The sequence below is a fragment of the Falco peregrinus genome, chromosome 10 (genome assembly GCF_023634155.1).
Source record: "Falco peregrinus isolate bFalPer1 chromosome 10, bFalPer1.pri, whole genome shotgun sequence".
Lineage (NCBI taxonomy): Eukaryota > Metazoa > Chordata > Aves > Falconiformes > Falconidae > Falco > Falco peregrinus.
The window spans coordinates 30,131,414-30,147,283 of NC_073730.1; the positions used below are offsets into that span (position 1 = coordinate 30,131,414).

The 15,870-nt window shown below is 46.7% G+C and overlaps 1 protein-coding gene across 1 annotated transcript in view; it reads right to left on the reverse strand.

Moving 5' to 3' along the window:
* PLPP3 (phospholipid phosphatase 3) overlaps window positions 1–15,870 on the reverse strand; it is a 44,385-nt gene that overhangs the window by 11,525 nt on the left and 16,990 nt on the right. The window contains exons 2-4 of the mRNA XM_055815491.1: window positions 7,764–7,921; window positions 2,755–3,038; window positions 1,916–1,973 (exon numbers count right to left, since the gene is read on the reverse strand). Coding sequence (XP_055671466.1) covers window positions 1,916–1,973; window positions 2,755–3,038; window positions 7,764–7,921 — 500 coding nt within the window. The remainder of the gene's footprint in view (window positions 1–1,915; window positions 1,974–2,754; window positions 3,039–7,763; window positions 7,922–15,870) is intronic.

Sequence of the window (15,870 nt, forward strand, 5' to 3'; positions counted from 1 at the left end):
GCTCCCATATGGGGACAGGGAAGGGCAGCAAAGAGATGAGAGGCAGCATTCTGCTCCGGAGCATTCTGCAGGAGCTAAACACTACTTTTGAAGTCTTCTGCGAAGTTAAAAGAAAATCAAGGAGCAGGCACAGGTGCAAAGCAGTGCTGGAAAATGAGCCACGTGGGTTTTCCACGCATCCCATGGAAATGTTGCATGCACGCTGCAGTTTTGGGGTCTCCAGTGCACCCCTTGCCACCAGGCCCCCCAGGCACTGGCATTCCCGTTTGTTTCTCGCCTGCTCTGTAACTGCTGGATTTTCAGAAAAAGCACAGAAAAAAACCCAACTAGTGAAGCACCACGGCCTGCCTGGTACCCTGCGGACATAGGGTCAAACCATGGTGACTTTGGGCACATGCTGCTGAAGCGAGCGGGGTGGAAATGTGGGGAGGGGGTGAGTGCTTGTCCAGCCACGCACAGCCCCCCGCGTCCTCCCCCCCACCCTGAAGGATGCTGCAGGGCATGATCGCGTGCAAAAGGGAAAGCACTGGACTCAACTTGCAAAAAGGCCAAGGAGCAGCATCTCCTAAAAAAAAGAATCCTGGAGGGACAACCCAATTCTTGGAGAGAAACCACCACTGACTTAATAGAGACTGGCAGTACTCGCTGTTTCTGGATGCCAGACTCAGAAGCATCTTGGTGCTGACTTATCTGACTGGCCACAGACCCCCTCGGAAATAAATAAATGCCAGTGTGAGCAATGGTTTCCAAACTCAGCTCGGAAAGTTTTGTGACGGCAGCGATGGAGGCCTGAGCCTCCTGCAAAGCATCACCAGGGCAGCTCTGCATCGTAACACAGCTGGGAGGAAACGGCCAAAATGCTTACTGAAGAAATTCAGATGTTTTCCAAGAACAAAATAAAGTAAGGGGGAAAGCGAGAAAACAATTTAATACACCGCCCCCAACAGCCTAGTAAGCTTAGTAATTCAATTACAGAAAATGCTCACAGGGAGGGGGAATCCAGGGCTGAAAAGGCAGGAGGGAGCAGCGGTCACTTATCTTTTGAGAGGGTAGAGCAAAAGGACCGGCGGGTGGGGGGGCGGGGGGGGAAGCAATGTTCGCAGATAAAGCTCGTGTTTAACATTTTTATCGGTGTCATGCTGTTTCTTTGCTTGCTGGTCTGAGCTTACAGGAGATGGGGGAAGCACAAATCTTGAAAGGAATCCAAAAACCTTTTTCCTGATTTTTTAAAACAAATAAGTAATTTTTTTTAAAAAAAATTAATAAATAAACCCAGACAGAAATCAGTGCCCAGACAGCCCCGGCCGTGCGCGGGTGCAGCCCCGGGCGGTGCGGGCAGCGAGCCTCCCGCAGCCCCGGCAGGAAGCACCTTGGCAGCCGCCCCGGCCCCAGCCCAGCGCAGGAAGGGTAGAGCCATTTCTCACTGACAAAGAAAAACAAGTCCCAGTCCTCTGCTCCGGATCCAGGCAGGCAGAGGTTGCTCCACCTGCTTTGCTGGCACAGTTGGGAACCAGCCTTCGCCCCCCGACAGAGCCACGACGGCACATCGTCCCCTTTCCGCTGGTGCAGCGTTTTGGCTCACCCCAAACTCTCCTCAGCAGAAACCACAATGTGGGGTGAATGAAATTGCCCAGGTCATCCACAGATTTATTTGGATTCAGATTTAATTGCGGCCTTGGCTACATCCCAAAGCCGTGCAGCAAAACTATCACCCCAGGAGTCTCCATCCCAAATAACACCAGAGGGGCTGAGAGTGGAGCTTTCCACCAGCAGCTTGTTCAGGCTCTTTTTTCAACCAACCCTCTATCGCTGATGCTCATCGTGCTGCTATTGCCACTGAACAGGGGTGAGTGCCTTGGGAAAGGGGGACAGTGGGTAAATCATGTCAATCTCAAGCAAGGTTGAGGCTACTCACCACCAAATACAGCATGGTGTAGAGGGAGAAGGACGCGTGCCCGGAGAAGAAGGATTTCCTGCAAAACAAAGCAGGTGCTAAGAACCAGTCACTATAACCTTTGGTATTATAATTTTACACGTGATATGGTGACTTTGCCTGCTGCTACTAAGAGGGATGCCAAAGCGGAGGGACCCACAACCCCCAGTCTTTTGGCTTACAAAACCCCCATTTATCCACCCAGCAAAAAAAAAAAAAAAAAAAAAAAGCGCACAGGGATGGACAGGATGCTTGCATTGTTCGTCCCTTCCTGGTCTACTTGTGGGACAGCAGTGATTTCCAGGATAGCCTGATAACTCATCCTCTCGCCTCAAATAACCAGGAAACCATAAAGAAATAAGAAGTGAGCAACTTCTCTGGTTGCTTAATTGCAGCGTGTGAAATGTGCCCCTGGAAATGTCAGACTCGAGCATCTGATGGATTTGATACGGAGCCCGAAGGGGAGGCGCTGGCAGCCCTGCCTGCACGGAGCCTCCTCGTCCTCCTCCGAGCCCTCTGCCCCGCCGCATGGGTCAGCTCGAGCCGCTCACCATCAGCTCAGCTCCCGTGGTGAATTCCCACATTGAGCAACCACACGGGGAAACAATAGTGGAGGAGTAAAGAGAAAGGAAAAGAAATACTATTCAGCCAAGCGCTGCGATTCCTAAGGGAAACTGCCAGTCACTGGCAGCCAGTTACAGCCTTTGCAGAGCAAGCAGCGTTTGAGTCATCTATTGCTGGCAGAGAACCCCCTGAGATATTTCACATGAGGTGCCATTTTGGTGGTGGTAACCCATCGCTTTGATGCCGCAGGCTCTCACCTGGCTTCCTGGACCTTGCTGTCGTTTCCCCTGCAGGTGTAGTTCTGGATGTAAACTCCCTTAGCGCAGTTGATGGTGGAAAAATCCAAATCGCAAACCTCCAGGAAATGCGGCCGCAAGCGCCCGACGGACACTTTGGCAATGTCTGTGAAGGACTGGCTGATGGCGCAGCCGAAAACGAAGCAGCCCACCTGCTTGTAAAGAGCCGCCACGTAGGGGTTCTGGATAAAGGAGTGTGATTTCTCCTTCAGGTAGTGGATGCGGTAGAGCTCTCCCGTTATAATCTGGGGGGGGGGAAGACAACAGAGAGGTTAGAGAGTAGGCAAAATGCTGTGCAAAACCTGCAGCAGATGCAGGGCTGAGACAGCTCTCAGCTCTGAGCATCTCAAACCAGCAATCTGCTCCCACAGCAAGGAAGGAGAGCCATAGCCCAGCATCTCTCCATCCTCCTTCTCTGCCCTCTCAAGAAGAGATTGCAGCGCTTGAAATGTTCTTTATGGAAAAATTCAATGAACAAAAAAACCCCAAAAAACAACCAACACAAACAACGCTAGATTTTGGTTTAGCACATTGGCACGTCTTTACAGAAGTGAAATAGTAGCCCAGATCCATACCAGTACAGCAGGGGAAAAAAGCAATATAAACCAGATAAAGAATCAGTGTGTGTTTGGGAAGGAGAGGCCAGATCCCCTACCCTCTCATCAAAATCATTTTGGAGGGAAAAAAAAATAACTACCTGCTTATCTTCCTCCCTGAAAACCATGAGCACAACAGCAAAAGACTCAGAAAGCCCCAAACTTCTCAGATTCTGGCCCAAAACTTGCTGCCACTCAAAGCCTGTGTAAACACCAGCCATTTCTGGGCGTTTCAAGGGGTCTTGCAATTGCATGGCAGCACATCACATTTTTCTTGTGTCGGGGTGCTGGGGTTTGACAATATCGCCATAAATCACTGTCAGGGAGCAGAAGACCTGACTTCTCACAATCCCGGCTCTCAAAAGGCAGGTTAATGAAAATCAGGCTGTGAAATGAAGTCCAAATGTCTCACCTCTTCCAAAAAAGCAAAGGCTTAAATTGTTCTCCATCACGTTACACACCTAGGTTTTGAGCTCCAGATTTACAGCTTTAGGATTTTATTCATTACTTTAAATGTTTTTATACCCGAGTAATAAATCGAGGCCGATTTTTTTTTTTTTGTTGTTGGCTGCCCCCTTATCCCTGCCCCTCTCTAGTCACGAGGACCGTGATATGTAAAATTAACTGTCAGGAAAAATGCCTTCATGTTAATCCCTTTCTGGAGCAGCCAGCAATATTCCTCCCGGCATGGCAGCCTGCCAGCGGCGTGCAGGAGACAAGGCTCCCCTGCCTACCTTTTTTAAAAGCTTGGCACAACCTTTGGAAACTAATAAACTGGAAAAGTATGGCAATTAGACTAAGAGGAGATGAAGCTGTATCATTGTTTGAACTCACTTGTAGCATGGCTTGGAAAAGCAAAGGTTGACCTAAGGCAGCTGAAATTGCTGCTAAGCAGGATTTATCAAAGAGAGATATAACTATAATAATTAAAAAATAAAGGCCAAGTTAGAGCACTCTGCTGCCACGCACAGAAATGTTTTGCATGGCTGCACCAGCGTTCTGGGTTTACGTGTCACCACTGAGATTTACTCTTAGAAATCTGGTCGTGATCAAGAGTTGTCTGGGGAGCTGCAGCTCACCAGCTCCAGCATCATTTTAATCCTCACAGACTCCAAAGACCACGGTTTATCTCCGGTTCGGACCCCTCGCCAGGACATCTGCTGGTATGAGGACTGCAGGGGGAGGTTGTCCTGGGTGGACGTGGAGGCTCCTGCACATGGGCACGGCCGCTGCCTGCAGCCTCCCGGGAGCCTGGGCTCACATGGAGGGGAGCTAACAGCTCCAGAACTCACGACTTTTGCCGAGGGGAGACAAGAGAAATTAAGGATGACATCTGATACTGGCAGATGTGCCATTACTCCCAACTCACAAACAGATCCACGTAAACCTGAGGCTCTTGGCCTGGGAAAGGCATGTGACCGTTTTAAAGAGGGACCAACAAAAGTCTGGGGATTAATATTTTTCTCTCACCGTTGGTGGTCTGGGTAATTGCACACATGTAGCAGATTGTAAATTGGAGACTTCATTCCCCCGCTAGCATGCTGCTGGGCAGCTACGAACCCTCCCCGCTTAGTTAAACCCATGGCTCAACCTTAATGAGAAGCTAAAAATTGGGCAAACTTGTTTTTTTGGCAGTGCCGTCCCAGATAAAGCAGGACGGTGAAAAACTAATGCAGCACAGATGTGCACGAACTGAAAGGACATACTGAAAAGAAAACAAGTCTTAAAGATACTAAGCTCTTCTTACGCCTTGCATTTCTGCTGAGCCATCTGCACGGGACATATGCCGCGCCGACGTGATGGGCACAGCTCACGGGGGACTGTCACACACATTTAAGACGGTCACTAGAGAGGAGCCAGTAACCAAATTTTCTGTCCGTGAATGCCTTTAGCAGACTTTTGGTTGCCGTGCCCATTTTATCATTATTATAAGATATCACTAGCAATCCAATTAACCTGTAATTACTTTTAGAGCTTTTCTAATCACTCGCGTCTCTGGTGTAATGTTCCCTGTGTCTAATCACGTTGAAGCATATCACCTTCAACAGTAAAACTACCAGCTAACCCAGCTGTGTAACTCAGATCACCTAGGAAATTAATTTTCTTAGATATTTTTCATAGGATTTCAAGAGCTGTCAGGTGTGAGGGCCGGGGCACCATGGCAGCGGTACCGTACGAGGCTCAGCAAGAGGAAATGTCACCTTCCCAGAGCCATCCCAGGGACCGTCAACATGCTGCTGTGCCAATCAAATTAACCACCTTCCAGCACGAGCAGCAGCCAGGAGAGATGAAGAGCCCGCATCCCAGGGGCATGAGCCTCTCCAGGGTCATCTACACGGAAATTTGCCTGAAGCCAGTAAATATATAGGTATTAGAACCAAATGCATATCCTCTCACATCCTGATCGAAGCAAAGATCTTTGCCTCTGCTGTTTACCTAACGAGCACTCTGGGTGTCCTCAAGCCATTTAAAACATGACCTGGACCTTTTACCCTGGGCTAGACTGCCTGTGACGCCACGTAACGCAAGGGTGTGAAATTTTGGCTGCTCCATCCTGAACGCCAGCTCCTGGAAGTCCTCATAACCACTGTCCTGCCTTCCGAAGGCAACGTTGTGAGCGAAAGGAGCGGAGTCAGTGCTTTGTGGATTTGGAAGGAATTCCTATTATGCTACAGTAATTCTGGTATCTGGGTTACATCTGAAAAAAGAGGTCAGGCTGACTTGAATTTTCCACGCATGCTGCCATAGCAAAGAAATCTGTTGCTTCAATTCCTCGTTAGCCATTTGTATCACTCAACAGCAAATAACTTAGCTTTTGAATTTACCTTATTAAGTTACATTTGTTGTGGGCACAGTGAAACCAGGGCAGAAACATCTAATTCTTTGGGGATTTTCTTTCTCTTTTAATTGACCTGCTATTTCGTGGTAGAAATTTGATGGATCACATAGGCAGCTGATTATGTTTCCAGTTTCTGTTCCAGCTCCCATATTTGCCACTGCCTCATTACTGATCAGAAGCACACTCTGCATGGAGCCGGCGTGCCGATAGCTCAGGCAGTAATGCGAAAATGAGAGGCTTTTTCATTTCGTTTTTATGGCTTTTCCACACTTGGGGGTAATTCACCTGCAGGGTAAAACTCGGCTGCGTTTACAAAACTGGGGGTCTGGCACCTTTCAGGCTTGTTTTGAGGAGGGAGGGGGCACAGGCACAAGGCAGTTATGGGAACCTACTTTGCTAAGTGAGCGTATGTGGTCAGGAAACGATGGAGAGATCAGGAAACGATGAAGATGCTCACAGCACGAAGCAGCAAGGCTGAGGACGGGGTACTACCAAAGCAGGCACATGCCATGCCAGAACACCTATTGCCCACACCATTGCTCCTATGAGCAAAGATGAAAGCTAGGAGGGGAACAAGCATTCCTGACCTCTCCATCTCCATCCCTCCCAGCTGAAGGACCAAGAGGAAGGCAGCATCTCTGGGAAAGCACCTGAGCTGTGCTGGCAGCAGGTGAGAAGGAAATCGTAGGTACTTTTCATAGGGGAATTTCATCTTCAGCTGGAAGCATTTAACCAACAACCAGGAGACAGCTCTTGCCTCCTGCCCCGGCACCAAATACATGCTGGCATAAGGAGGCTCAGCTCCATGGGCTGAATTTAGGTTTTTGGCTGACATTTAAAGCTCTCACCGTGCAATCGTTTCCTACCACAGCTCTAGGAAAGCTGGCAGGAAAAGAGAAACAAGGCGGCATTGGGAAGGTGGTGCATTAACTACTTTTTAGAGTGAGGACTCTGGGAATATGCTCCCCATGGAAGGTTTTAATTGTCTTTCTAAAACGGCTGTAATATACAATCTCTTAAAAATCTAATACTAACCTGTGAAATTTTTCCAGGCACTGGTTAGCTGAAAAGATGTAGCCTTTCTTTTTTTTTTTTTTTTTCTTTTTCTTTTTTTTTTAAACCTTATGAAATAGGCAAATACCAAGAGTTATTTGAATAGGGACAAACCATGCCAAGTCCTTACTGACACTCCAAGTCTTTTTGCTTCTACCCTGAACTCTTACTGGAGGGTGAAAAAACTCTTGTGGAGCTCACAGACTTGCCCAGACAGCTTTGGGCCTGTTTATGGGCTTCAGGAGTAATCTCATTCCTCCCATTACAAGCTTTCATTTGCAAATGTTTACTGCTCCACATTACGCAGAAGTCAAATAATCACAGAGAAGATGTGCACCTCAGTAGATAGCGTGGACATACTGGCAAGAGTGTGTTAAACCCCCACACCAATGGAACAGTGGTGCCATCAGCTAAAGAGGTGACAAAAAGCCACCCAGGATACCCAAGGGACAGGAGAGGGGGGGTTCGGAGGTGGTACTTACAGCGAGGATAGCGATGAGGATGCCCGCAGCACACAGCACTGCATCATTGATAGTCTCCATCGTCTTCAGCGGGTACCTGATGCTGTCGTCATCGCAGTAGAAGCCCCGCTGGTAGGGCTGGATTGTGCTCGTTTCAATGATGAGGAAGGGCAACCCCGCTGGAAAGGAGGGGAGACAATAACCAAACGCATCAGCAATACAGGCAAACACAAGCAGCTCACCAAAAAAACAAACCAAAAAACCCAAGACCCAGTAGAAACCCCCTTGCAAACCACGCAGCACCGGTCCCCGGTGCTTTTCTTTCTATATTGCTATCTTTCTAAAGGGAGTAGCATTGGGATTTGTTTTTCCAAGTCGCTCTTGCGGGGAAAAAGCATCTCCTCTGTTATGGTTATCAGATGTCTGCACTGCCTGGTTTCAGTTAAGCCTTGTGCATTGCAAATATTAACTTACAGGAACGGACCCCTAAAGCAATCCCTCTGCAAAAAGCCATGAAAATGAATCTGGCGCTTCTCTCCTGGGAGGGCCCGATGCTGTGCCGAGCGCCCCACGGCAGGGCAGCCCAGAGCTGTGCAAACAAACACTGCAGGATCGAGTATCAGCACGGCTGCTCCGACTCGGGCAGCCCAGCTACACTCCATCCCCATTACTTTTAAGCTTTTGAAGCCTTCCTTGACTCCCCCCTCTCTGTATTTACAGGGTATACGTATGTTTGTACCTACTGCCATAAGACGATGTGCTTTGAGCAGCTGTGGGATACCCAGCCCTGACCCATCCTCGCCAGGGCAAGCGGTGCACACATCCAGCCAGCCCACCTACACGAGCTGCTGAATTCCCACCAGAGCCTGTTTGCTTTCGATCACCTTAAAGCCACACAAAACCTGTTTCAAAATGCTGTTTGTGAACTTTCCATGCAGGAGACCTGTATCTGCACAGCTCGTCTGGACCTTCGCATCAAGCATGGAGCAGATCTGCTCAGAAACACAGGGTGACGGCTTAGGGCACGCAGTACGGAAGGGACACCTCGAAATCGCCGCACAGCTGTAACCATATTCTTCCAAGTCTTTAGAGAAACACAGCATTGCCTCAATCCTACGAGAGCCCCGGGGTATTTCCCAGCCACGATGGTACCTTGGGCAGGGCACCCTCAGTTTCCCCATCTACCTTTGCTACGGAGCCCAACACCAAGAGGAGCAGTACGTCCCCACCAAAACAAGCCCCAAATTCCCTGAAACCCATGTTCAGAGTAAATCACAAACCACAAGGTACAGGAAACCCTCCTCCCACTTGCAGAGCGAAACCCAGGTAAGGGGAAAACAAATGCACCGCGGTTCAAGCTGTCCTTGGGCCAAGACAACAGGTCTCACGCCCAGATCCTACAGAAAGCACTAGGGAATATTTGTCGACCACTAACTTGCTTAGGTATCTGTGAGCTTGTTTACACAGCTAGCACTCTTAGACATCAGAGGGTTTTTCCTTCTAAAATAAATATAAAAAATAAAAAAAATAAAATAAAAATGAAGTGCTGTTGGGTTTAACCTAAATTTCTCCACGGTACGTTTGTAGTCCTCGGGATCTGCTAGATGCGATTACCAAAGTTACCATCCAGGCTGTTAAAAAGTACCATCAAAATAATGTTCCCCTTCTCCACGTGAACCACGTTCTGTATTTCACTTTGCGCAATCCCTTTTGGCTCCTTTTCCTATACGTTAATAGGCTTGCCTAATCCAGGATTATTAGGGGGTTTGTTAGTCTTAAGAAAAAGGAAAATCGCCATCATCGGTGAGCCGGGACAACCACACACAGACCTGAAGCCTCTCAGGTACCCAAGAACAGCCAGGGCCACCGCTCAGGACCCCTTTCAGCTCCTCTCTGAAAACACTGCAAAGGGGTTAATTGCAAGCACTGGGCCCCGCGGTGCTTGGCAAGGCAGGATGGTTTCCACCACGTGTGTGAACCAGCAAGGAAAAGTTTCAGAACCACCTGCCCAGCTCAGATTTGGTAAATAAAATCGGACATCTCGTGTGAATCCAGTTGATCTTCATTCCACTCTTTAACCGTTTTGATGCCTAGCCAGCTTGGCCCCAAAATGTGCCTCTGATGCCAGCAATCTGATATTAATAGGCCACTTAAAAAATCCTTAAGTTTCCCAATGAAAAATTGCAGGAGAGGAGCTAATGTCGCTTGGCACGATCCAATTTCACATGCACTTGAAGCAGCGGCGTAACTGTTGAACTCGGGGAGTAGACATGCCACGGTTACGTGGCTTATTGTTATTTCTCCAGTTCCTCTTGTTAATAGCTTTCACATGACAGGTCTGTAAAACACATGTTCCCACAGACAATAAAATACATCTGAAAGCTAAAACTGGCTTAAAAAAAAAAAAAAAAAAAAAGAAAAAAAAAAAAGACAGACAATAGTGTTCCTATATATTATGTGAACCCAGGAATAATAAAGATTTGTTTTCCCTTCATTCATTGAACAGCATGGGGTAGTATTTCCGCGTTTCAATTATATGTACTCTTGCCACAGCTATAATAAGAGCATAACTGACCTATATGGTATACATTTTTTTAAGCGTGCATAGGCATAGTTTAGAAAATCCAATGGTTTTGTTTTCTCTCCTACAAACTTGTGGTTTAGCGGGATATTGCCAATCAAGTCTTGACATTTTTCCAGCAAAACAGTAACCTCAGATTCCCTTTTTTTTTTTTTCCTTTGCCCCCCCGCCCCCCCCCCCCTTTTTTTTTTCTTTTTAAACATGAGAAACGTAAACATACTCTCCATAGCTGAACGGATATTGCTTAGAAGACATAACATGCCTTTGATTTTGAGGGCTGGGTGAGAGGCTGCTCTTTCAGCAGTAACTACCCAAGGCAAAGAAGACCCCTGCCCATGGCGAATGGTAAATTGTGCTCAAGATGGTTCTTCTTCCACCAGGTTACTTCTTGGAGGATGGGTTCTCTAAGTGACTGGGTCACCACCCACATTTTTTTTTTGGCAAGGTGGTTCCAGCACAGAGACGCCTGTAGTGATGCCAAAAGGCAGCCAGAGAATGGGTTTTGCAGAAAAACACTACAGAAAGAAGTCTGGAAGAAGAAAGAAAATTAAACACAGAGAGAGATGTTTGGGATCCCTCAGCAAAACACCACAGAGACATTATTCACACTAGGAGACCTGCCAGCGGCAAAGCTATCCAGAAGTGGGGCTACAGCCCACCCACCCTTGGAAATGGAAGGCGAGCAGCATGGGGTCACACCATGAAGATGGCCTCATCAGCCCTCCTGCCCCATCTGCCTCTCCAGTCCAGTGTTCTAACAGGAAACTCAAGCTCTGCATCCCTGGCTGCAGGGATGTGCAGCTACAAAACCCAACGGCTGAGCCCCATAAAGGTGCCAAGTTTTCAACCTCCACCACTTCCCACCCCCCTACCCATGGCACAAAACTACCGAGAATACAAGAGGTACATTTCAGAAAACGGTAACGAAAGGTGACTTGCACTGCAGCGAGCAATAAACGTACACGGTAGGCAAAAAAATTACTGATTCTGGACAAGGTGACTCTTCTCCAAACATGGTCCTATTTGGCCCTTCTGTCCGTGGCTATGGCTCACCTCCGTGTACAGACTGACTGCAAAAGCTTTAGTAACGCTGTAGAAGGGCTTTGCATCCTGCTTAATACTGGTATCTCCACGCTGATAAACCACACGGCAGCCTGTGGACCATACCCTGAGGCATGGAGGCAATACCTGCACATCCTCATAGGACTGCAACCAGAGAAGTGCTGTTATCCCCCTCTCACAGACAGAGGAAACTAAAGCACAGGGATAAAGCACAAAGGGATTTGTTTATTCCAATGCAATAAAGGTAAATGGAGCCAAGATTACCTTCTGAGTTGTAACACACTCCACAAGGTGAAGGAAAGGGTTTTCTCCTTATCTAAAGGGGACTCTTTGCTTTAATAACAAAACAAGGAAATCCCAACCACATGCTTTTCTCTAACTATGCTGTAGGAGATCAAACAGGGCTCCAAACCATGAGCATAATCGAAATCTCTTGGGGACTGATCCTGCCCCATCCAAACGGGCTCAGCCCTGCCCCGAGCAGCACAGAGCAGGTGTGGACACTAACGGATTGTGTGAGGCACCGCAGGATGCCGTGGGGCTGGACATTAAAAATTGATGTTGCTTTTGCTGGGAGGAAGTCCAAGTGACTTGGTGACCTCTAACCGCTGGTGTCCTGTGCTAAGGTATTTCAGTGCAGGGTTTAAATTTATTTGTCTTTCCATTTAATAAAACCAATCAAGTTTGGACATCTAGCGCGGAGGAAAAAAATATTCCTTTCTTTGGTCAGCACCTTTATTAAGAGGCAATTAATAGGTGATAACCCTGGGAAGGCTGGCACCATGAAAGCTAAAACCCCACCACCAAGCCTAAACAAAAACCCTTGCAAAATCCCTATGCACTCTCCCACCAGCTTGAAATGTGCATAAAATCAAAGGCAGAAAAAAAAAAAGGGGGGGGAGGGGGGCTCTGTGTTGGGTTCAGCAGTTTGAATCCTGCAGTCTTTGAAAAGTTAATGCTTGTGCAGGTTTAATGGGGGAAAAAAAAAATTAAAAGAAGGGAAAAGCTTTCACTGGCCACCCATCAGAAAATCTGAGGGAACAGGAGGGGAAGAGGCATTTCTGCAGTGACCCACCCATGCAGCTCTCATCTTCCCAGCCCAGCCTTCACCTTTGCACTAAATTAAACACCATGAGGGTATTTTTTTTTTTTTTAATGTTTGGTTTTGATGGAGGTGGTTGTGGTGTTTTTCCCCACTAAATCTTTCTTCTTTCAACCCTGCAGGTCAGTGGGATGTTGCTGGCTATCTCAACAAAGCAATGGTAATTTCTAACAAGCGCCCTGTGATGTGTTTGGCTGCCAGTGTCCAGGCCTTGGCCATGTTTTTAAGGTTTCAGTAGATTAGACATTTAGCTTAATAAGTGAAAAAGATCATTAAATAATTTGGCAGGACTGAGCGGGGTATCTAATGCCTCATTCAAGACACACTGTAAATATTTGGGCACGTACAAGAGACGGGCTTTCTATTTAAAGTACTTCGTGGCTGATTTTGGGTACATATAAACCTTATTTGATTTACAATATTTGTACATATTTTAAAATGCATAAAAACTAGATTAGCCTAAGGTAGGCTTTTATTGGGGCTTTAGAAATTGGCTTCCCCAACTTTTAGAAAAGAATTGCAGCACTGCAGACCAGCCTTGGCAGCTGCTGCAAGAGCAAACAACTCTTGAAGCTGGTTGATGTTATATATATATATATATATACACACATACACACACATATATATACACAGATAAAACATAACACCACAAAGAAGTATTTCCACATTTTCATTATATCAGGTATACGCTGCCAATCACAACAGGGCCTGATTCTGCACGAGCCCCAACAAAATGGGTGGCAAGGAGCGGTAGGAGCTTGGTCAACCAAAAAGTAATCTGAAAGGGACCTGATCCACAGCCCAAGGGTAGCCAAAAGAAGGATCCTACTGCAGACTGGATTGGGCCATTATGTTGGAATTTTTAAAGGTCTTGAAAGCATCAGTGGTGCACCTCCTTGCCAATGGTTTTTGACTGAAACTGGACACTTGAGGCCCATATATTCACAGGAGAAAACTAGGCTAGCATCAGAAATGCAGAGTACCCTCAACTCATTTTATTACGGGCTCAGTCTTAATTGTTCTTCACCTTGGTTCCAGCAGTCCAGAAGACTGCTCTGTGTATCTGCCTGTATTTTGGAAACACATGTAATATCTTTGTTTGCAAAACAGGTTCCCATTCAACTCTATTACAGCTCCACTACTCTCAGCTATGCAGACACATAAGGATAGAAAATTCTCCAAACACACAAACAAATGCTAGACTTTACTGTAGAACAGGAACCTGCTTCAGAGTGCTAAAGAACCTATAAGCAAGGATGAGCATATATTGCATTTCTCTGACTTGACCTGTCCAGAAAAGTCCGAGGACGCAATGGGTTGATTTCCACAAACCCAAGATATTGGTTCATTTCCTACTTGCTTTAGGTTCTCCCATGTAACTCACATGAACTTTTGCAGCTACCTATGTCAATGCCTCTGGTGTCCTTCCTATCAAAAGAGTGACATTTCAGTCCACTTTATTATTATTAGTTATATTTCGGCCAAATCATAGGAACTTTAGCATAAACCTCACCATTTTTAGATCCACCGGCTGCCACGGAGTCCAGGAGACTTCCTAGTGGGCAAACACAGTTTCATTTTGACCTAGATGATGATATTTTCTGGGTTCTTACCTTTTGGGTGGTTTTTTTTGTTTGTTTATTTTTTAATAAGAACTGGTTATTCAGGAACTCTGGGCAAAATGCCTCCTCATGCTTGCTAGTGCAACAGCAAACAAGAAGAAAGCCAAGAATATTCATTTTCTATATGAAGAACCCTGTAACATTGATGACCCCAAGCTGCAGAGGTATTTGAGAAGTGCCTAAAAAAACCCTGATGGCGGTGGCAGGAATGACAGGTATCTCTACCTGCTGCCAAAACACATCATCCAGAGACACACCCACCCTTTGGAACCTGGAGCGTGTTTACTGACCCCACCATCCTGGGAGAATATTATTATGGAAAGGCCCTTGGTCACAGACACTTTAAACCAAATGTCAAGTTATTCTCACACACTGCAAATTCCTTTGGATTCGAAACCTCGGTAGAAATGCTTCCCCGTGCAGCTGGAGCACAGCGGGCCAACCCCATGCTCCAGGAGCTGCAGATGAACACGAGTGCTGCCATTGGTTTTGCTGGGAGAAATACTGCCTTTAGACAATACCCGTAACCTCTTTCCACAGGCAAACACCACATACAAAGGAAGAAAGGGAAGGGAATTCTAAGAAGTATGTTAAGTTGTTCCTCCTGGGAGTTTGGCATGAGCTGATATTAAAAGAGCTTTAATATTAAAGTGCACATATATTTTTAATACCTAAAAAATGCATTAATAAGAACAAAAGGTCTTATCCAAGCCACAATACCTAGATGCATATAAAATTCTGCATTTGTAGGGTAAATCAGATTTAGGCCAGACTGGCTGACCAGCAACAGTTGGAGAGGGTGAACATAAAAGACATTATCAACAGGACTCCAAAGCCAGTTCCAGCCAAACACGATGGAAACAAAGCCATCATTTCACATTGTCTACAGCAAGGAATAAAACATGATACACCTTGAAAACCCCAGTGTGTCAGCATCTTTTGAGGCACCTCTGTACATCCAAGTGCTTTGGAAGGTCTCGAAGACATGACAAGTGTGACCTAGGATGACCCAGCTTGAATGGGGGGGCAGAATTAAAAATGTGCCTGTGAACGCTGCAATACTGAGGGCAAACAGATCATGCGAAAAATACACTGCAGCGACTATTATGTTTTCAATTACAAACGAAGCGAACACGGTTTACTCTGCCGGTCAGCAGGGTTTGGAACGAGCCCTGCCTCACCATGACTCCTCCAGGCTCTGCCTTCGAGGAAGAGCTCGGACCACTGCCCAGTCCCAGCAACACTCCCACCATGAGAAAGGGGTGCAACACCCCGTTTCTTTGGGGGCAATCCAGGAGCTTTCTTCCAAACCAAAGCAAGGTGAGCAGAGCTGCTGCTCCCCTTCAGCCACATCATCCCACTGGCACACATTGCCTGCGGGAACCCCGATATTTCCTCCTATAGTAACAAATCTGCTCCACTCCACCAACCTCTATTCTGGAGGAAAGTTTTGTGGGCTGTAGGTGTTGTTTTAATATATGAGCTATCAAGCAGAGACTCCTTATCTCAGCTTACAGCCCCCAAACACCGCCACGTATAAGCCCTGGCTCTTCTCTTTGCACAGCCACGCTGAACCCTAACATTAACGAGTGGAAATACAGAACTGCAGCCAACGCGACTGCAGTCAACAAAATCCTCTTGATTATTTTTAAATCAACAAAGGCGCAAAGCCTTTGAAGCAAAAATAAAGCCAGTTAACCTGGTCAACATCAGGTCTCTTAAAAAAAAAAAAAAAAAAAAAAAAAAATTCATCTGCTGAAC